We start from the raw sequence: 23,435 nt of genomic DNA, 5'->3' as shown, positions 1-23,435 counted from the left end.
CAAATTCAGTGGACCGACCATCATTCTGCTATTTAATCATAGCAGAACAGGGTTATTTTTCTGACAGCACTAAAGCCAGACAGCAATTCCTAATGAACAGCTTGATACAAGTGGAATTTCGACTGTTTTAGCCTCAATTAATTCTGCTGTCAAAACAAATGACTGCTTTTAGTGTTTAGATGTTAAGCTGCATCACAAAGGTCAATTTTGTATGTACACAAACATATAAGCAATCTTTTTCTTACTATCATCTGACCCTGCGACATGTTTATCGAAGAATTTCAAGCTTTCAAATTTAGAAGCTAGAAAACCAAAATATAGTTTCTTCACATTACTGTTTCTAACACTAACTTCTCATTTTTATTGCCTGTCCAAAAAAGAGAAGTGATATTATAAAAAGATAAGGAGAATTTTATTTTTCCCCACAAAAGGACTTCTTATTCTGGATTTTAAAAAGAAGAAGAAATAAAACTAAATTCAAGCATAGCTGATTTGTAGGAATGCAGACAAGAGGTGAACAGCTGTTACCATCATTGGGCTAAACAACATATTTGTGATACATTTATTGTGCTAGTACCAGACTGCCACAAGCAAATACTGGTTTGTGGATTCAGTCAGCTCTACTTTCCCCAAAAATGGATAAGAGACAGAAAACACAACTGGCCTGTTAACAGGCCAGGTGAGGGAAAATACTAAAATAATACTGGTAAAACAGCCTCCCTTAATCTAATTCTACAAAGACACAGTTCCACCACAACTATCACTGAATTTCTGACCACTCTTTGTTACATGCCCAGGCTTATGGCCTCTACAGATGCTTAAGACTTGACCAAATCCTCCTCTTTTTTTTGTTGAAAAAACTACAACAGCATGGTGATAGTACTCCTTTTGAAAAATAAAGAAGTGGCAGCATAGATAACTACTATTATCAATAGCAACATATGTAGCACTTCCAAGGAAAGTAATCCTTTAGATGAAGAAATTAACATACAAGGAGAGCAAAGAAGCAATCAATTCTAACCCTGATTCTGTTACTACTCTTCCAGCCCTGCACTCAGTTCACAGGATCAAAGGAAACATTAATCTCGGGCTATTCTGGTACTGTGAGTACAAGCTCAAGAACACTACTCTCAAGGGGCAGTATTTCTGTGCGGCTTACAAACCAAAAACAAAGTAGAAAACTATCACAATCTGAGTAGCTTTAAAGTAATTATTATCAAGTAAGACATTTATCAGCAGTAAGGAGAGAGTTTTTTCTAAACCTAAAAGCTGTCAAACATCTTCAGTTACAGAGAAATTGTTTTTTATTGCTCAGCTAACATAAGAATTTTCAACAGCAGACATTAAACACATACCCAAAGGAAAGTTTCAACTCTGAGATCCAACTAGCCTGTAACACCTGCTATGACAACAGACACTGGAAGTTTCAGCTGCAATTTATGAAAGCATGAGGTCCGTCAGCAGCAAAATAATGTCAGCTAAGACATCAATCTCCAGAACACTGTGTTCCCCAAGCACTATCCTCCACACCACTCCCAGCCCCTTTACTCATCCTTTTCTACTATTCTTCTGCTCTATACTTTAAATTCACCCCATCTTTCCTTTCTGGTTGCATAAACAACAGGATGTGAGATGTAGCTGGTTTTGAACTATCCATGGGCTAAGTGGCTGGCCAACATACACACATATATACAAACAAACACTCTGCTGTCTGCTGACTCTCCAAATGAGTAACTTACATCATTACAACTGCCTTTCCCTTTCATGGCATGTCTAGTTTGGGTCATCCTTCTCTCCCTGACTCCTCATTTTTATAGTCTTTGCAAACTCTGCTTTTCCATCAAATGAAAGTAGCAAAGTGTTGTGAAAGCTTGTGTACGAAAAAAACTAAGCAGCAGCAGAACTGCATAAGCCTGGTCTATAAATATAAATATCTGTAACAAATGGCTTTGCCTGACTGCACAGTCTGTCTTTGACCTGCTGAAGGCAGACCAAGCAAGTAGGCGGCGATGAAAAATGCACAGACACATCCAAGGAGTTTTCATCTTAAAGAAGAGTAAGCTAAGATTTGGGAACAGTAGGCGTGTAAGTATGCTGAATTACAGCCCTCATGTTCAAAGACTGCTTCAAAGAATCATGTCTTTGTAACAGTCGCACATTGAACCTGTAAACCAAGACGCCTATGCTGTCTTACTTAAGTTGTGAACTTAAACCCGTGAAATTGCCAGAGGCTAAGACATGTCACTGGATGCATTTCCTAATGAGAAAAAAATATTTACTTTTTATAGTAGCCAGAATTTTTCACACAGAAAAGTCATTTTTCACTTAGACAAAATCCCCTCCCTGGGAACATCTTCCTGTTCCGTAGTGCTTTGAAAGTGTTTTCCTATTTACTCGAACAGAAGATTAATTTTGTGAGCAAAGAAAGAACAGTATATATGCTTAACCACCTCTCCACCCTAACTGTAAAATTGGAAGTATTAATTAGTGTATGACAGTTTCCACACATGCACCATCAATAATCAAACAATTCAATGTGAACTTCTTCCTGGTGTGCCTTTTCTGCAGCTTATAGTGAGTACAAGGAGTGAGTACATGGTGAGTACAACTTTCTCCTTCTCTTTGCAGAAGGAGAAAGTTGAAACCAGAGGAGTAACTTTGAGAGACGTGTTATTAAGTATTACCACAAAATCTGCCTCATATTCATGCCCAAGGAGCTACCTGGAGCCCAAGACAATGCAGTTTTGACTTTGAAATATGTCTCAGCATTTAAAGACACAAAATATGCATACTATTATGCAATACTATCAATAGTCTCCAAGTCAGTGGTTGCAAAGAGGATGAATGCATGTGACAAGATCAGGGTTTTCCACTCCTGTCTGTTCTTCCTGAACCAGGCTACCAAAAATGATACAGAACTACACAATCCTTGGAAGGATAGTATCAGCTAAGACCATATACCAGAGAGGGACTCTGTGAAACTGAATTCCTGAGGCTTAGGACAAAGTTTAATGATAGTAATAGCCTATCTTATACTGTTTTTCTAGATATCTCCTTTCTCTCGAAGAGAGTAACCAATAGAGAAAACTCTTCAAAACAAATCCATTTCAACATTAAATAAAGAATTAAAATTACAAACATTATTAACAAAGCTAGGAATTTGAAATTTCATTTTTATGGTCAAACCAGAGCTTAGGTCTGTGCAGCTAGGTTGATTAGCTACTGCTATGACATTTTCCTTTTTCCTACTCTCATACTATTCAGGCAACAGGACAGGGTGTAGCCCACTGTACCTTATGTTGCCAAAATGCACACAAATCAATATCCATCATTTAAAATGGAATTACGGCCATCTAGGTGACCTACAATGATTAAGACAAGAATAAAAATGTAACAAAGACAAAGCAGAAAAGATCCTGCACTTCCTGAGAAGCACCATGGACACACAAGTTCAAATACAAGTCAAGTGAGAATTAATTTTCAAATGCCAGAACAAACGTCGAAGTTCAAGAAAGTGTATGACGTACGGACCTAGTTGACTAGACAGTCAATTCAATGCAGAACTTGTCCTGGTATCACGTACTATCACATTGCAGTATTATTGCCAATGAAATTATGAGTTAATTAGAAGTGGGACCGTGTGCAACACAAATTAACGATCACTAATACTAGATAAACTATCATATCCACAGTTTAGGATTTGTTTCAACTTTATTAGAAAGGCAGACTATTAGACAAGATAGGTGGGTTTAAGTACAACTTTAGATTCCTGTGTTTTGCTTCCTTCGTTTAAAATCCACATTTTTCCTCAAAAACCTTGTGTTCCAAAACTCAAGCTTTTGTTCTTACCTAACAATGCAGTATACTAAGAATGAACCAATGCAGAGACGTTTATAAATAGGTTTCAAAATATCTCCAGATTTCAGAAAGTTTCATTTATTGTAAGCTTTGACAGAAAAAACAGGGAAAAGAATACACTTTTCCATTCTAATTTTGCTAAGTACACTTCCTGTGAAAATTTCATGTTTGAAAAGGCCATTTAGTTAATGGTCTAGTCAATTCTGTCCAAAGAACATTTCCTATATTAAAAGAAAGATATGCCTCCAATAAATAAATTAAGAACTCCAAACTTTTCCCTCAATTTTCGTTCCACATAAGGTTATGCTACTTTATGTAACTGAAGTACAGGTCTTATTTACTTTATTAGCACAAAACACATCTCAGCACATTATTTCTATTCTCAGGTGTTTAAAAGCTCTTTGGTATTTTTTTGTAATCGTCATAGTGTCACCTGTCCTGCATACTACTGCATTTTCTGATGACTATCCCCTAATTAATGTCTTTTTCTCCTTAAGTTACTGAAATGGGCATTGCTTTGCTCTCACAGACCAGAAAAAGCATTTGCCTCAGGCTGCAACTGTTTTTGTTTCTAGCAAGAAAATTCAAGAGGATCTTACTGAGTGTCCAAAATAATTCAAAAACCAGCTCTGACCCAGTTTTATCTACAGATGTTGTCTAAGTTATTTTTATAAATGCTACTAGTCCTTCACTTGGGTTAAGAGAACTTTTGAACAAAACTTGCGCAGCTAGAACTCTCCAGATCATTAAGAAAAAATAAATCACAATCTAAAACAAGTTTGCAGCTTTGGTATATACAATTATTACAAATTTATGCTGGCAGATAGGACTTCCTAAAGTCCACATCAGCTTTGACAAGCTTGTTATTTGTGAAGGGACACAATTTTTGCAGGCAAAATAAAACAGGACAAGTATTAAGACACATTTGCTGGTACAGTTATTGAGCTTGCAGCTTCTGATTGAAAACCGAGCTCTACAGCTCAGGACCCTTAAATACTACTTCATCTGCCTCAAACCCAGCTTCTCATAAAAATCCTCAAAGATATCCACAGTTAATTTCTTCCATTAAATTCTGAAATATAGCAGTGATCTGCCTTCCTTTACAAAGAACAGTTTTCTGAATCCCCGGGGTACTGCCAGTGTTGATAAACTAAACTCATTCCTCAGTCAGCCTTATGGGTAGAATTATGTGTGGGAGCAGGCTTTGAGAAATGGTGACACTTTTGGCTATTTATGCACCTGATCACAGTTGTTGGCAGCATTAAAGTATTCACAATATTTACAGAAAATATAAAGAAAATCATTTAAGGAACACAAAATAAATACTTGCTTTGTTACACTTCCTTATGGAAGAGAAGCTCAAAGATGTCATGCCAAGCTGCTAAAAAATTAGTATGAAGTATTTTCAGTGTTTATTTCCATGTACTTTGTTGTTGTTCAGTGTCCATTTTATAAATGCTGTGAACTATTATGTTATCAAACAAACCCATGGAAAAAATAAATGCCACACCCAGCACTGTTTCAAGTATTATTCTCAAAGCAGAGTTCACTATTCAAGCACATAATAGCTAGTAGCTTTCATCAAAGCAACCTTCAATACTCCATGACCCTTGTTTTGTCTCTCAATCTCTGGGAAAGGTCTAACTTATTTCTAAAAGTTCTTAGGAGTAATACGGTTAATTCTTAACTCTTTTTCCCCTACTTTATCCCCTTAATCTTGTACATTTCTTCATTAGGTAGAAAACATATAGTTTAACACAACACACTAACTAAATAGGAATATTGGTTTTTAAATGTTTACTAAATTGAAGCTCTAATGCTTTGTGATTCTGGTAACAGGCTAACAGGCAATGCTGGCAGCATTAATGAACTTGTAAGAAATTCAGATTAAACTGTTTGCTTGCCATCCAAATAGTAAACGTTATGGTTTATCGACAGTTTTGCAGCCTGTGAAAAGTACACATTGCTTTCAGTAGGAATGCCATACCTAAATAAACCACTGTTTCTTAAGACATCAAAATACAAAATGTGTTAGCTGTCCTGAAACAGAGGTTCCAAATGTGTTCTCTCAGAACAGACAAGGATCAACTGGACATCAACAAGGATGCTGGGATTTTTTTTTTACATGCACTACTTCTTGAGGCAGTGGATATTCTGACACCATAGCTGTCCTAAATCACTAACAGACCTCCTCAGCTCTAGACTACCTGATAGCCTTCCCAGAGAGAATTTCAAAATTATATACATATATATAAAAAATAATCCTAAATTAATGTCTCCATTTGACATTTGTGATCTTAGACTTTCCCATGACTGGAGTTACCAGGAGCCTTGAGACATTTTTTTTCTTCACAGGCAAATAAAGCAAAATAGGCTTCAGCAGCTATAAAGGGCAACTTGTCCCAGTGTTTCACCACCCACATTGTAAAAATTTCTTCCTAGTGCCTAGCCTGAATCTTCTCTCCTTTAGTTTAAAAACATTACTTCTTGTCCTATCACAATAGGCCCCACTGAAAGGTCTGCCCCTATCTTTTCATAAGCCCCCTTTAGTTAGGAAGATGACAATAAGGTCTCCCCAGAGCCTCCTCTTCTCCAGGCTGAACAACCCCAACTTCCTCAGCCTGTCCTCATAGGAGGTGTGCTCCAACACTTTGATCATTTTTGTGGCCTCCTCTGGCCCCTCTGCAACAGGTCCATGTCTTTCCTGTACTGAGGGCTCCAGAGCTGGACACAGGACTCCAGGTGGGGTCTCACCAGACTGGAGTAAAATGAGCAGAATCACCTCCCTCCACCTGCTGGCCAGGTTCCTTTTGATGCAGCCCAGGATATGATTTGCCTTCTGAGCTGCAAGCACACATTGCTGGCTTATGTTCAAGCTTTCCCCCACCAGTGCCCCCAATTCCTTCTCCGCAGGGCTGCTCTCAATCCCTTCATCCCCCAGCTTGTACGGATCTTGGGTGTTGCCCTGACCCAGGTGTAGGATCTTGCACTTGATCTTGCTGAATCCCATGAGGTTCACACAGATCCACTCCTCATGCCTGTACATCTCTGTCTGAATGCTAGAAATGGTTCAGATAATACATTAAATTCTGACCTGAAGTCTGACCAGTTATTGCATATCCTGCCAGCTCCCCTTCTGGTTTTGAATGTTTTACATTTAAGTGATTTTTTTTTTTTTTCACTTCAAATTACAAGATATGCAACTGGATGTTTGTGGCTATTTTTCTTACGCTGGATGGAAGTAAGAAAGTAGCAGTTTATTTTAAAAGAGCCATTGTAAATAAGTCCATAAATGAAGTTTAAAAAAACTTCACAAAGCATTACTGCCTGAAATAAACATTATCTGTACTAGAAATGCAGTATTAAACTGAAGAAGTCCCTGTATATGACTACTTCAGGTGACAGAAATCAGCCACCAGAGGGAGCCCATATAATCTGGTATAAAGGACATCATTGTACAAAGAAAAATTTCAGATATGCAGAAGAGAATTAAATAAAATAATTGCCTATATCTAGAAAACTTTACCATAAATTGGTTTTAGTCAATGCAATAAAACAGCCCTTCTCAGTACTTCATTTTACATTCATTCTTAGTTTTACAGATATAAGTAAGAAGTAAATTCTGCTAAGAAGTACAACTAGAATATACTGAAATAAACTAAAATACTTTCTTATGCGTTACCTTTTTAGTTTACTTTGTTGTCAAAATTCAGTATTTCAGAAAGCAGCCCACCATCTTACTTAGTATGCCAGCCCACAAATAATATGGAACGGAGAAGGCCTACATAGGCATGGGAGATTTTGAAGTATTTCCTTCAAAGGCACTTAGGCCCGGAATTGTAAGCAACACTGACAGTTGTAAGACTTTTTTTCTATTATTTCTTTCCCACACTGGATGTTTCCACTTCATTCTTAGAAGGATGATACCTCACTTTACCTTCCAAATCTTTCTAATTCTCAAAGTCATGTGATTCTAAGTTAATGAAATGAATATAATAGAAGCAGTAACCATAACTAACATCACTACTGGTCTGTGTTTCTAGTCTCCTATATTGGGCACTTCAGAATTCTTGCCAATTTGTTCTTTTACTGCTGAATTTGCCTGTGCTTTCCCTCTGACTGCTCTACAAAGTTGACATCAATACAATAATTTGACACTGTAAAACAAAATTGGAGGTGTGTACCTTTCCACACTAAACACACTACCTTTCCTTAGAATATTTCACTATTAAAAGAGATGAAGAAATGAAATTTCCTATGATAAAAGCTTTTATTTGGCCCTAGAGAATACTAATAGGATTTGAAGAACTTGATAAAGAAGTAAATAAGTACAGAGGGTGTATAACTTCTCCAACTAAATGAAAAAGTGAAGTGTTATTTTTTCACAAATACTATGTTGTCTAGCAAAAAGCCACACTAATAACATGGATGACTTGAAGTGCACAGTGCTCTAGGTTACAGTAGCAAGTGTCTTTTTAACTCAGAGACTCAGTATCCTAAATTCAAGAAGGAGATCCCCAGCTGCGACATCTCAGCAGTAGCTAGTAAAATAGGTATGAATACTGAGTTTTCGTGTATCTTTGTCCTGATTTCAGACCAACTGAACTTGAAAGCCATGCTTTTTATTTCTTAATCTTTAGTGAAAAATTGCAAAACACACAGGAAACATTTGAAATATGTTCCACATACAATATTACCTCAGCCTACTCTGTATCAGCATTGGTAGATCACAGAAAGAATGCATTATGTTTAAAACTCCTCACAGAGGCTTTATAAGATATCTAGTAACCACATTTAACAATTTAATATAAATTCTCAAGGTTTACTCTGTTATGTAGATCCTTGCTCTGAAAAAAACCCTTTGTGCTTCTATGCTAGAAGACAGAGATGCTAGTCGGGACTGACAATGCTAATAAAAACAGAAAAAAGTACTACTGAACTCTTGTATTCACACACCTAGTGACTGTGCATTCATGCCCAAATATTAAGGTGAAGTCTTTATTTTTTCCTACAATGCTAATTACACAGTACTGTGAGATTGTCTTCTTACACCAGCTCTTATGCATCACAAGCAGCATGCAGTACTTTCAGGAACTAATACTCAATTTGCTGCTTAGTAAAGAACATTCTACATACAATCTCTTAAAATGCATAATTTTGTAAGCTAATAGAATAAACTGATGCAACTGTTCCAACAGTTCAATAAGCAAGTTTATAGACACATTTGTTCTGAATGTATCAATGAATTTATATTAAATAAGGTTTTGACATACAATTTAAGCAGAAACACAGAGCAGATAATGCATAGTTTGTGTAAGGAGATTTCACATGAAGGTCTACATAGAGGGACTCAGAGTTACAAATTGCCATGCTTTAGAACACAAATACTACACATACATAAAAAATGTGCATTCATCCATTTCTATGAATCATTAACACCAAAACTAACAAATTCTCAGAATTTGAAATTGCAAGTACATTAAAAACATAACACATTAACAAACAGGCTTTTGACCTTTTATTAGGAGTGGAAATCTACAGTTTTAAAGTTAACATTTCCTACTCTTATTTTTAATCTCTTACCGGGTCTTTCCTTGCCAGTTCCTTTTGACTCAGCAAATTTCTGTATTAAACTCTCAACTGTAGTATTTGTCATATTATTAATGAACTCTTCATGCACCTTCAAATAAAAAACAAAACACCATACCACACACAAAAGGAATTTAAAAACCAGTAATCAAAATAATGTAATTAACTTTAAAAAGTGGTTTTGTCTATAGTTAAAGTTCAAAGTACTTCCCTCTAAAATGTATTACAGGGCTTCCAAAAATCAACAGGCATTTTATCAAGGAAATATTATACCTTCTTTGCTTTAGTAACAGCAAGTGTCTGTACAATACAGATACAAAGAATGAAAGAATACAGTTTGATGGTCAGTTTAGGATTTGCTTCCATTTCTTCCATCAAAACAACTTGTGTATATATCACTTTATGAATTTATCAGCAACATGCCCCACTAGCATGTCAGGAAAACAAGCAGACTCTTAAGTCAGCACCAGTTAAGGGTGTGAACTGCTACTACTGCATTATCACAGTGCCCACCTGCTTGAGTAAAAGCATTACTGTTGTGATGTTTTTGATTCGATAAAGGAACAACCACATGCTGTTAGTAACAAGTTTTTCCAAGAAGGCAGTACGTATAAACTTTAGAAATAAATAGCATTACTTTTGTAACCATCATCCATTAGCAGAAAACCTCAAAACTGAGGAAAACAGCAATTCAAATCAAGTGTACACTAATAAAACTAAACTTCAAAACATCTAAAAACTAAGGACTACTCATAAGGATTATTAATTAAACCAACTTACATCTAAAGAAATTATACTATATAAGCTTCTATTATGGAGATCCAAAGTGTATCAAAAATTTGGAAATTTTCAGAGCAATATAATTTTGAATTTTAGTCAAAGAAAACTACAAGTATCCCAATAACATGTTAAATGAGTGCTAATTTAATATCTAAGAACATAAATTCTAAATACGCTAAAAATTCTGCAAATCGTGAAAACACTGCTTTCTATTAAGAAAAAATTTATTGAAGCTTTGTAAAATCTGTGATACTGAACGTAAAAATGCAACAAGAAGCCATAAAAATTTGAGCTTATGTTGACTTAACCATAATTTGAAAGATGTGATTCTGTAATTACCAGAAACACAGTAAGAAATGTTCCATTTAATAGATTAAAAAAAAATTGTTTACTTGTATTATGCTAGCTATAAGAATATAAAAAATTACCTCTCCTATTTGCGAATGAATTTCTTTTATGGTATTTGAAAATGATTCTATAATTTCTTTCATACGAAGAAGGTGTGTTTCTTCAATGTCTTGAAATTTCTGTAAACAAATACAAGCAATAAACCATAATGAAAATATTTCTTCAAATACTAAACGTTATATTTTAATAATTAAATTCACTAAATGGGAAAGCCACACAACTATATTTTTCAGATCATGACCATTGTAATTACCATGTTCAAGAAAAAAAGCTATGAAATAGCTATTTTAAAATATAGTATTTCCTTTTAGAAGCATTATCCATTTTTTACTCACTCTTTACATTTTTATCTACCTTGATTTTTCAGAATATCTGACCTATTTCTACCAAAAGAAAATATAGTTAGAGGGTTTAAAACAAAAGAACAAACAAAAACAACAACAACAACTTTATTCTCCATTACTGAAGAGTCTTCTCTTTTCATCTAAACCCAGAAATCTTATTTCTGGATCTGTTTTGCACTTCCTTCTTAGCACCTTCTCCTGCTCACAACAGACACATGCTTTCTTGTTTTCTAGGTAAATCTATACCCTTTTTTGCTTTAAATATGATTCATTTGTTTGATCTTTAAACTCACCATGTATAATCTTTGCAGTTTTTTCCATTTTGACAAGACCTCCAGCTGGCAGCCATTTTAAAATAACTTGCAATGTTTTCAATGACCCCTTCCTAGCCAAAGATCAGAACTAAAAGTGTCCTCACCCCCTCCAACAGCCAACCATAATTGCCTTCAAACCTTTACTCCTGCTCTCTCCTAGTTCTCTTCCTATTTCTGTAACTGCCATTTCAAGTGAGTTCAAACTTTGGAGTATCACTTAATCCTCTCTCCAATATGTAGAGAGTTCTCTGAAGACCATCTCTCCACACTTAACACCTCTTGCTACTCTGACTCACAAACACAACTCCATACAGACAAGTCAAATATCTCTTAACTTCTAAACTCTCAGTCGCTCTTTTCCCCTACTCACATACCTCCCTAGCCATGAATCAAGCAGATGATTTTTTCTTTTCTCCAGCAGCCTTCCTCTTAATTATAGAGGATATGGTCATCCTTTGCAGCCTACTTTATTATGTTACTTCTTATGGATTACCTTATTACATAAACAATATTATTTTGCTTTCAAAACTATCTATGGGTCCATATCTATATCTGCTCTCAGTTACTATCAGATACATGTACAAAATGCTACCTTCCAACGTGTGCCTTTTTCCACTACCTAATTTTAACAAAATCAACTTCAGAGATTATGCCAATGATGTTTCCTTCCTGTTTGATTTGAGCTCCCCACAAAACTCTGCAAAACATAGGTACTAGTCTCCTATAAACTCTTTACAATGTGTATCAAAACACTTGGCCCTTTGGAGCTTTTTTGTCTCTTTTGTTAGTGGAAAGCATCCCCCACCCCAATTGTTTCCTTATTTCTTGCTTATTGTTTTATACTTTGATTTAAAGTATAAAAAGTCTTTGAAGTAGAGCCATCTTCACCTTGTACAACAGATAATAAAAAGAGGTTGTGATCAAAGTATAAAGCTAGGTACCATAATACAACCACATTATCCATATTGCAAACATAATCATTAACCAAACTGTTTAGTTTCACTTTTGAAAGAGCAGCCCATTTTAAAAACATGTATGAAAATGAATCTGTAGCATTAATGACCCAACAAATGTGAGTCACTTAGTGTTTTAACCTACAGTACAAATGAAAAATCATCAAAAGGATCTTTAGCTGCCCAACTCAGTATACACATTATAAGTAAGGATTATTCCTTTTCTTAAGTCTGTGCTTTCCTGCAAGTTTTACAGCATATTTTAAAAATGAGTTATTACTCATTTTTGAACTTTATTTATATGCAGACTGCTCAAGAACAAAATCCTTCAAACTCAACTCTACTCAGTTCTAAATAAGACAAAAGACATTTGGAGAATAATTTAGCACTTTCAGCTATTTGATCCATTCCAAGAATTGACTGTGCTATGTGATTTTTTAAAAAGGTTTGTAAGATGGAAAATCTGGCAAATAAGACATCATGTTTTCTTAGCAACTGCATAGCAATAGCACAATACAACTATAACTTTACTCAGAAAAAACTTCCAACGTGGGGAATTTCTGTCAAATCTGATTTCTAAACAACAGTTAACTATATTTTCCTACTTCTTTAATCACAATAAAACCTTCCATGTTTATCGCAGCAAAACCCATAACTAGCAGTTCAAGATTAGGAAGATAATATGTTTCAAAATTTAACCTCCCAAATAATATATCATGAGTCCCTTCATTTTGATAACTTCAGGTAAGATAGTAAATAACAAAAAAAAGAAAAAATACATAAAATCTATGCAACAAGATCAGTTTAAGAAGAGAGGATAGCTAAGTGAGGACATTACTGCATGATTACCTAGTATAATGTCACAGCAATTCAAGATGTTTGTCCTCAGAAAAGTACTATGTGAACAGTATAAGACAAATTTAAGCTAAGCCAACTGACTTTGCACTGAAACAGCTGAGAATGCTCACACTTTTTTTTCCAGAACTAGTGTATTTCAAGTAAAATGTGCTGTAAGTCAAGATAATCTAGGCTGTGCTTCATATAGAAGTGGGCTTGTGTACATTCAAAAGTGTTGTTATTTTTCCTATCAAATAATCTTAAAAGTAGCCCCCGGCAACTAAACTGTAGGCGCAGCTACATCATTATTCTTAAAGCAACTTCCATAGATGTGACTTATACTAGCAGAAGGGCAATTTTCATTTCCAATGTGGACAGAAACAGAAAGTTTCCAAGTGTCCATTATCATGTCAAATGAAAATTTGAATTTTAAGTAAAAGGGCTGTTGCAGTTAAGGAATTAAATTCAGATTACTGTGGTTTGTAGTGAGAGGTAACTTTGCACCATTTTTGTATTGGGGAAAAACCCAACCCAAATCAAAGTGATTCTAACTGTGCCTGCCTCCCCCTTACCCCAAACAAACAAACAAAACTCAAAGCAGCCCAAAAGTGCTATGAGTTTTTCTCCCAGCTGTAACATCTGATAAATGATTTGTAAAATGATTTGTTCTCTCTCTCTACATATCTCAGCCTGGTTTAAATATCCAATACCTACCTAACAACACGATAAGAAAGCTGAAGAAATAGCACCTTCATATTCTGTCTCTATATACACAATAAGGTGTTATAATTAGTTTCTCATCCTTTGTTGTCACTGGCTGTTCAAATGGATCTTTATTTTTTTTTTTAGTACATGACGAAAAGCCCAACTAATCTGCTTGCTGAAAGCCTCTACATTTTTCTTCACAAATTCACTGGCAATAAAATCTATTTCAAATACTCTTCATGTTTATCTTCTGTCAGTTCTAGACAATAACTCCTTTTAATTACTCACGTCTTCATTGCTCACTGGAGACAAGTTTACACTGCAATTTAACCAGGCCAGCTTACTAAAGTCATAGTTATTTTTTTCTTATTGTTTCAGAGAGCAATAAGTCAACTGCTATAAACACCATCTCTTTCTTGTAAGGCACAGGTGTCAAACATCCAGCCCGGCACTTTGTTCCCACCCCTGTGCGGGTGTGCACATCGCGCTGCAGGAGCAGGAGAGCGGAGCTGGAATGAGTTTGACACCCCTGCACTACTGGGTTGTCATTGCAATGAAGTTATGGTTAGAGAAAACACCTTTTGGGATTTCTCTGTGCACAGAACAAATGGGCCTTGCAGAAGAGAGCACAACACAGTTTTTAAAATAACTTTGTTCTGTTTGTTTTTCTCTGAGGTATTTATAATTTTAACAGCTGTATATTGTGTTATTACGTGATGCCAGCATTTCCCTCTTCTGCTTGTGCTAACAGGAATATCTCAAGTTGCCCAAGTGAGGTGTGAAGGAGTAGTATGCTGTATTTCTACAGTATTTCTGACTAGAAGATGTGTTCATGTGTAACATTCTGGAAGATGAGGAGGGTCAGAGAGGAGAGAAGTATTGGAAAAGCTAAAGGCTGCATAAGAGTACCTGAATGTTTTATCCCTTTTTAGTTAATATTTAAATGCCATTATTGAGTGGAAACTATTGAGTTTCCACTAGTGCTAATGAAACTGGTAAAACTAGTGCTATTGAGTTGTGATGGAGTGGAAAGAAGCCATTTCTGATTCCATTCTGTAAGCCTTTTACTTTCCTGTTCCTCTCAAAACCAGTTTCATATCTAGTAGATTATTACAAATATATGCTCTTGCTAATTAAAACCAACTCCAGCATTCGAAAATGCAAGACTTAAACCTATTCAGGTTACAGAGACCTTTTAAAGCAGGACAATATAAATGTAATTTTAGGACTGGCCTAAACATTCAGCCTTCTGAAGGCAACTGCAAGTCTGATGTGGCCCCTGGTGAAAATGAGTTTGAAACCCCTGTTCTAAGGTAACAAATCAACAGCAGTGAGACCAAGATTTAATGCAACCTGGCTGAACTTGCTCTGCAGTGGATCAGAAGCATTAACAGGATCTATTTCAGTGGGGGTTCAGTACCTTCCACAGCAAGGTAAATAAAAATCAGGGCAGAAACTTCTTGATCCAAATGAGTTGCACTTGTATATGAGTTAAGACAAATAAATGGAAAAGATCAGTATTTTTTCTGGAATTACTTGATTTCTTTGTAGGAAAACAAAATCGTGGAGTTACTGGAATGCTTATGCAGAAAATACAACAGTTGAATTAACAGGAACACTACAAAAAAGTTATCATTTGTGGTAGCAGGAGTAGGTGTTCACGTCAGTTTCATTCCGCCTATACTTATTTCTGAAAATTCTCCAGGAGGAATGTCACACTTCAATGATTCTTTCTTGCTATTGTATTATACTTGTTTCCAAAATTGTTTTAAGATACATAGTAGTTAAATTTAAAAAGGTTGCCTATTCCCCAAATTCTCAAGTGATAGTAACCACACATGCCAGTCCTAATGCAAATCAAGTTGCCTAGAGATAACTGATATACAAATATTTTAACTTACAGTAGACACACACAACGCTAAGGCAACAGACACAAATATGTAAGGTGGACCACATACACAAGTGAGTTCAGGCCAGTGTCACATAAAACTAGCTTAAAGATGCAATTATCTACCCTTGGTACCACATTGCCTCTGTCTTTGTGCCAGCACAAATACTTGTGTGATCTCTTAATAAATCAGACTGCAGGTCTCTTCTGGGTTAAACTCAACCTTCTTTCATACATTAGTTTTAGCAGAATTAGTTCTACAAGACAGTTCCTTGCACAAACACTTGACAAAGGAAGAAGCATGGAAACAGGACAGCTGCTACTTTGACAGCAATACTGTCTTAAAACATGTCTTGAAAACACATCTTCGCACATCAGAAATAAGAGAGAAGTACCACAGGTCTTACAACCTAGACCATGGTACCCATACTTTCTCTCGTTGAACTTTTATTTTTTAATAAAGCCTTTTTATACCACTGAGTAACTGCAATCATCACTGCTTCACACCCTACAATGGAAAAAGAGGCATTTAAAAGTAATTTTTTTTTTTTTAAAGAGGAAAAATAATGTACATAACTCAAACTGAAAAGCATAAGGACTGCAGCTCCCTCAACCAGAACTTGGCCAGGATACTGCACAAAAAGATGCCTTCTGCAAAGTCTTCAAGGAAAAGCTGTCAAGACTCGTAATGTAACAGTCATGTTAAAGACGAATTTTGCAGTAGCATGCCTGGGCACTTCATTGCAAATGTCTGAACAGGGGGGTGGAAGAGTTCTGGTATGTGATACATGTGGTAACCTTTCTCTAATAGCTGTGTTGAATATCTATTTGGAGATGAACTAGATCAAATTCTAATGAAGTTCTCAAAGTAGGAACGCAGTTTACAGTTTAGGAGAGGCAAGCTTCTAACATATCAGTTTACACAATCCCCGTGCTGTGAAATCCATATTACCAAGAGGCTAAGGAAAACCCTAGCACTTTCCCACTTGTATGTTAAAAACACAAATATGACAGTATCTTCCTAATATCTGCATCTATGCCCAATAATTAATCTTCTAAACTAATGAAGAGAGGAAGGAATTTTCAACAAAAGTACAATTCCCATCTTGTAAAAGTTTTACTAAAGCAAGAAACATATACAAATATGTATGCCAACCAGTCATCAACTATTACCACTAAAAGCAGAATTGATGAAGTTTGATTTTTGAAATCTGGGGCAATGGAAAAGGGCCTGTTATCAATAGATCTGAAAGAGAAACCTTAAAATGTAACAAGCAGCAGCATATGCAATCATACAGAGAACTGGGTATCCTCTGGAATACAGATTAAAAGTCTTCTAAAAAAACCCAACAACACAAACTTGAACAGATGTAAGGACTTTTCAAAACCTCAGGTAAACCCTGGGAATACACTTTAACAAGGTGTAACTATTTTGCTGGAATTATAATGAAAGAACCACGATAGATCCCAGTATTAAAACTCCTATGAATGAGTTCTGAATGTACAGCAATTCACAAGAATTCTCACATTATCACAATGCATCTGCAATACTTCCAGAAGTTCATTTTGTTTTCTTCCTAAAATTTTATTCTAAGAGTCTTTCTAGAGTGACAGTGTTCAACTGTGTCATTCAAGGACAGCGCCATCACAAAATAAGTGGGCAGTGTTTGCACCTCAAACATATTACTTCTGACATTATCATTCATATCAGTTTCCACAGAAGATCATTCTATGTTGAAATAATTTTTCAAAAGCTTTGGTTACAGATGTCTTCAAAGATGAAATAACACTTATTAATCTATTTTAAAGGTAACTCATTTACTATAAGCCTTACCTGTGCAGTTTCTGTCATTTTCTGTTCAAAATCAGTTTTAAAAGCAGCATATTTCTCCACATATAGTTTATAGGTATCCGTAGCTTTCTTTGTTTTAACTGCTGCCTGTAGATCAGTACAAAAAAATAAAAGTGTCAAATGTCACACATACAATCTGATGCAAGGTTTTTAAAGTCACTATTAAAAAAATTCAGGAGCATATTAAAACAGTGAAGTGTCAAAACAAATTTTCCCCACGAAATAACTCATATTCAAGTCATTAGAGATTTCCACTGAAACCTATACATACACCACATTAAAAAGCAACAAAACAATCACCTCATTTAAATTCCTTCCACTTATCAGCAATGACTGATTTATAATACACTTATTTTTAAATAAAATCTGTATTGATCTAAAGTTAACTAATCAGCCTTTGTCAAATATTTAGATCTGCAACAGAAAAACAGGAAGAAATCAGAGCTGAAATACAGAACAGTTATTTGTGAAATTCTGAGAGTCAATAGTAAAAAAGAAAAAAAAGAGTGCTCTGTTAGAAATGAAGGAAGAAATTCAGAAATACAGGCATTACACCAATGTAAATTTTAAGATTAAGACATATTTGAAAGTAAGTACAGAACATACTGATGGGCAGATTTATGTAGCTTGTTTATAACAGTATTTTTTTATTTTTAATTTTTTTTTTTGTTGTTCATAAACCAAAATAATATTTTTCTGGGGATTTAATCTTCTTAAAAGACAAAACAAAATACAGTAGAATGCCAGTATTACATGAAGATTAAAAGTGAATGAAGTGATTTTTTTGTGGCAGAGAAAGTTATTTCCAAAGTTTACAGCATGACACACAAGATGGATTTTTTTCAAACCTTCGATATTCTTGCTATTTCCAAATTAAAAGCCAATGAAAAAAAAATTGTCTTGAACACCAGCTTTTTTTCTAGCTTCATTGTTCAACATGCCTATTTTATCTCACTGAAATTTTCCATCCATTGTAACTCCAAAGTATTCCGGAATTGTTAATGACATCAGTGAAGACAGCTGTGTATTTACTATTTGTTCTAGCTATGAATAGCTCTCCTCCCCTTTTTCAAATTAATTACATCTGTCCCACAGTAAAAACAGAAACTATTTCTCACTTGCAATGACTTGTAAAGCTGACCACTATCTATAACTTTCAAGCGAATTAATGTAGAAGTGCTGTGCTGGTTTGACTGAAAGTGAATTAATTTTCTTCATGCAGTTAAAAACTTCCTTTTTCTTACCTAGCACAGTCGTTGTTTGGATTTAGTTTGAGAACAAGAACACAACACCCTGGGACAGAGTTGATCTTTTTCTTCAATACCTTTCCAGTGTCTTTGAGTTGGAACAAAGAGAACATAAGAGCTTACTAGTATCTTAGTTGTTGTCTGGGAGCCTATTCTGAGCTCTCTGCCCACAGGTGTGAGGAGCGAGGAAGGGGGCAGGGATGGGGCAGAGCTTGACTCACATTCAGGGGGATCAGTGAGAATATTCCATGCCATTAGCATCATGCTTTGTATTTAAGGACAATTGGATTTGCCAGTGAGGGAGATGGAGACCTGTTCTGGTTTCTGGTCCGTTTTTGTGGAATTACATTTGGGAGTTCTTTTAGTTCAGTCTTTTGCCATTCTGCCATTTTGATGTTGGCCTCTGGGCCTTTCTGCTTTTTCTTCTTTTTTCTCTCTTCTCTCCCCAAGACCAGCTGTCCAGGACCTGGAAGCTCTCTCTTCTTGGGACAGGCTGCTCAGTGCAGGCAGTTTGTGAGGAATTGCATTGAGTATCTTTTATTTCATATTCTATTTTCCATTATATTCTATTAATATTGTTATTTTATTAAACTGTGTTTATCTCAATCCACAAATTTATCTCTTCCCTTTTGATTCTCTCTCCTATCTGGGGGTGGGTGGCAGGGAAAGTGAGTGAGCAAGGTATTGTGGTTATATTGATAATTTGGGTTAAAACACGACAGATGCCCTCTGGAAAGAGAGAGTCATATTCCACAATTTACAAGAGAAAAATAACTGAAAATCATGAGTAACAATACAGTGTTAGCACTTTTTCACTTGAGGAAACATCAGTTGCGACTTCAAAGGAAGAGGAACCAAGGTTACAGTTCCATTTTTCCAGTTGCAATTAAAACTTTTGCAGATTTTAGTTGCGTAGTGTTCTAAACCCAGCATAACAAAGCCTGAACATACTTTACTGTATGAAGAATATGGATCCTTCAGGCATTAAAAGGAGAACATGACAGGTTTTATCAAACCCATCAGTTATTTGTCCTGAGTTTTACTCTATGATTCTCACTCTTACATATTCACATATGGAAATTACCAAAAAGAAAATAGTCCTATCTTGTTTCCCAAATGCCATTTACTACTGTGAAACTGCAAGGTGCTCTTTTAACACTTGGTTTTAAAAATAATTAAGACTGCTTTGCAATAAAATTATTCCAAACATAATCATTGAAAAGGAAGGAAAGACCAAGTTAAAAGATTTAAAAAATAAGGTTTTTCATAAAGCATTATATAATCTCCATTTGCATGAGATTTTGGCAAAACCAAAACATTCACTATCTCTTGTTATCATGTTTAATGATGAGCAGAATCATGAGTGTTATGTGCTGATGAGCATCTACAAAAAACACCTGCTCAGCATGACAGACAAAACGACAAAAACAAGGGAACGTTGTATGATTAACTAGCAATCTCTTCTGAAAACAGGATGCATTTATTCTCAGGTGCAGCAATTGATAGAATTCTATTTAGTCAATTTACAGTTAGTAAAATAATAGAGATAAGTCAAGATTTTTTGTCAAGTCACTACAAATAGAGAAGTCCACATGCCAGAGAACAACAGGAAATTACTACACAAGTTAACACCAACATCCAGCTGCAATAAAAACGGCAGGGTCTCAAATACCTCCTCAGATTGTTCCATAAAGTATTTCTGCAAATATTTGGCTTTGTGATAAGCTCTTAGCGTATTGGTGTAGATACTCTGCTTTCTGACAAAAGTAGTTATTCTGCAACTTTGACAGAAAATTCATTTTGTGTGCTAAAAGTAACAAGCCTATTCTCTGACAATGGGAAAATAAATGAATACAATAGTTGTCCCCATGTTTCTGAAATTACAAGTGTAAATTTGAATGAAGACATGACTGAAGAGATGTAAGAGTCACAGTTACCTGCTCCTCCTAGAAATTTTTTAAGTACTTGCTGAGCATGCAACTATGGCCTAGTTGTTCAAACAGAAGTATCTAGAGAAAATGCATAAAACAGTAAAAAATGGCCTTCATCCTATAGTGTTTCCTCTTTCTCCCTTCTCACACAGAAATCAGTCAGACTGAACATCTTTTTTGTTTCCAACTGAACAAGGACAATGTTGCCTCTTAAAAACAAGCCTTCCATCAAGTCAACTTTTCCTACTGAAGAGTTTAAATCTATTTACAAGAATTCAGAAAAATCATACTTTGAATAGACGGACAGGAAAACATTTCCCAACCCACATTTTTCTGATTCATCTCTAGAATCCAAAGCAGACTGTCATTTCAGACAGAAGCTAGGAAAAAAATGCTAGATTTATACCAAAGATAAACCAATCAGAACATGGTCAACAGCATCACTTCTGTCATCAGTGAAAAGACAATAACCAACTCTATCTGCTCCATCAAGATAGGAGTACAAAAGGCACTACAACTGTTCTAATGAGAAAAAGAGTCTTACATATATCAGGGAATCGAAATGGAAATAGGCAGAGGTATCAAGATTTAAAAAGAGAAGACATATTTAGAGACAGGAAAATATGACCTCTTTCCTCTACTACTTAGTTTTCTGAAAACAGGAAAAAGTTACACTGACACCAGCAGATCAAGGGAGATGATCCTTCCCCTCTAATCAGCACTGTTGAGGTCACACTGGGAGTACTGGATCCACTTCTGGGTTGTCCAGAGCGAGTCCAGTAAGGGGCCAAAAAGATGATGAAGGTCTGGAGCATCTCTCTCACAAGGAAAGGCTGAGAGAGCTGGGACAGTTCAGCCTGGAGAAGGCTCAGGCAGATCTTCAATGTATGCAAACACTTGAAGTGCAAAGAAGTCAGAGTCAGGCTGTTGCCAGTGGTGCCCAGCAACACGAACAATGGCCATCAACGGGCACAGACTGAAACACAGAAGGTTCCCTCTGAACATCAGGAAACACTTTTTTTTTTTTCCTCTGAGGGCGACTGAGCAATGGAACAAGCTGTCCAAGGAGCTGGAGGAGCCTCCATCCTTGGAGACATCCAAAAGCTGTCTGGATGTGGTCCAAGGCAACTGGTTCAAGGTGGCCCTGCTTGAACAGCAGGCGGTCCACTCCAACCTCATCCATATTGTGATTCTGTGACTGGATCAAACTCCCTCAAGACCCAGGGGCAGTACTAAATACAACACTAAGACACTCAATCCCTTGGACTTTTGGTCTGTGAAACTGGAAGCTGTTTAAGTTAGTGCTGAAAGTAATGTCAACTTGGTTTTCTTCACAATGGAACAGACTTCAAATACTCATGTAATTAGCTACTTTATCTCATTGAAAGGACTACACAAAACCTCCTACCACTTAAATCTATAACAAGGGCATAGAGTGTTTGCATATTTACCTAAGGAAATTATCCAAAACATAATAGAAGCTGAAACAGTAATATCTAATTTCTGTAAAAGCACTAAACAATGTTATCATATGATGCAGGTATTTACAAAATAAAGAATTAGAACTGCAGTGCAGATAGAACAGACAAGGAAGTAACTGTAAAAATATAATCAGTTATTCAAATTATCATGCACATTATGAAATAGTCACAACTACTACTTTTAAATACTTCTAATCCTTTCTGAGCATTTCACTTACTAATACAATGTTAATGTTTTACTGATTGAGAACAGGATGAATTAAAGACACATAATTACCTTATCAACTTCTCTCTGTGTTGCTCCTTCCTTTTTCAAACGTTCCTGTTCAACACACTTTGCATTGTAATTTTCCTTTGATTTCTGTAAGGCCTGAGTGATACTTTGAATATTTTGCACTGCTTCCAATGTTCCTGAAACATCTTCTTTAGTCTGCCAAATATCACATAGTTGTCAAAAACAAACCATTTTATTTTTGAACAACAGATGTTAAGAAGTCATTGAAAATGTGTAAGAAAAAAATTAATAACCTTCTTATAAGCTTTGATTTGTTCATCTCCATACTTGTGAACTTCTTTTATTAGCTCTTGTAATCTTCGCACAAGATCCAAGTGACAGCTTGCTAGTTTCTCTGTTGAGGTTTTGAAAACATCCCAAACTGGTGCAAATGTCCTAGATTGAGGAAGACAATACGTAATGTTCATCTGGATTTTTTCCTTTCAGTTGTCAATATTTTTTTTAATAGTGCTAAAGTATAATTTAAAAGTTTACAGAAGTTCAGTTCCATTCCTAAAACTGAAACAAAAAACCCCCGACAACTGCTATAAATTTGTATGAAATATGTTTCAAATTTACTTGGAAGCCTATCTATTAATTTTTACATGTTTATGTGCTACTTGTATTGACTCTAATGAGTAAAACATAGCAAAAATCACTTAATCATCTCTATCATAAGCAAACAATAATGACAAGCAATATTCACAAAGATGATGCAAGAACAGCTCAAAACTTAACATTTAGAAGTATTTTTACATGTATACTTGAATAGTTCAAACAAATCAGAAATTACTTAGATATTTAAGTTTTTACTTGTCTTATAAGAGCCAGAAGATGCAGGGAAACAAAACAAAACAAACAAAAAAACCAAACACAACAAACAACACTGGTAAAGATGGTCTGCCACTAAAAGGGATTTACTGATTAAAAGAGATTAACCAGATGGCAAAGGAAGGTGGGGGACAGGTCATTGC

The 23,435-nt window shown here is 35.6% G+C and overlaps 1 protein-coding gene across 10 annotated transcripts in view; it reads right to left on the bottom strand.

Annotated features, from left to right (window-relative positions):
* Nucleotides 1-23,435, bottom strand: part of FCHO2 (FCH and mu domain containing endocytic adaptor 2) — a 100,230-nt gene that overhangs the window by 60,080 nt on the left and 16,715 nt on the right. For all 10 annotated transcript variants that reach the window (XM_065047293.1, XM_065047292.1, XM_065047284.1 and 7 more), the window contains exons 4-8: nucleotides 22,716-22,857; nucleotides 22,465-22,617; nucleotides 17,511-17,615; nucleotides 10,656-10,754; nucleotides 9,442-9,538 (exon numbers count right to left, since the gene is read on the bottom strand). In XM_065047293.1, the coding sequence (XP_064903365.1) occupies nucleotides 9,442-9,538; nucleotides 10,656-10,754; nucleotides 17,511-17,615; nucleotides 22,465-22,617; nucleotides 22,716-22,857 (596 nt within the window). The remainder of the gene's footprint in view (nucleotides 1-9,441; nucleotides 9,539-10,655; nucleotides 10,755-17,510; nucleotides 17,616-22,464; nucleotides 22,618-22,715; nucleotides 22,858-23,435) is intronic.

This window comes from Columba livia, chromosome Z (assembly GCF_036013475.1).
Source record: "Columba livia isolate bColLiv1 breed racing homer chromosome Z, bColLiv1.pat.W.v2, whole genome shotgun sequence".
NCBI classification, from domain to species: Eukaryota; Metazoa; Chordata; class Aves; order Columbiformes; family Columbidae; genus Columba; species Columba livia.
Note: the sequence above shows the minus strand (reverse complement) of the source record. Positions and strands in the feature narration are given on the sequence as shown.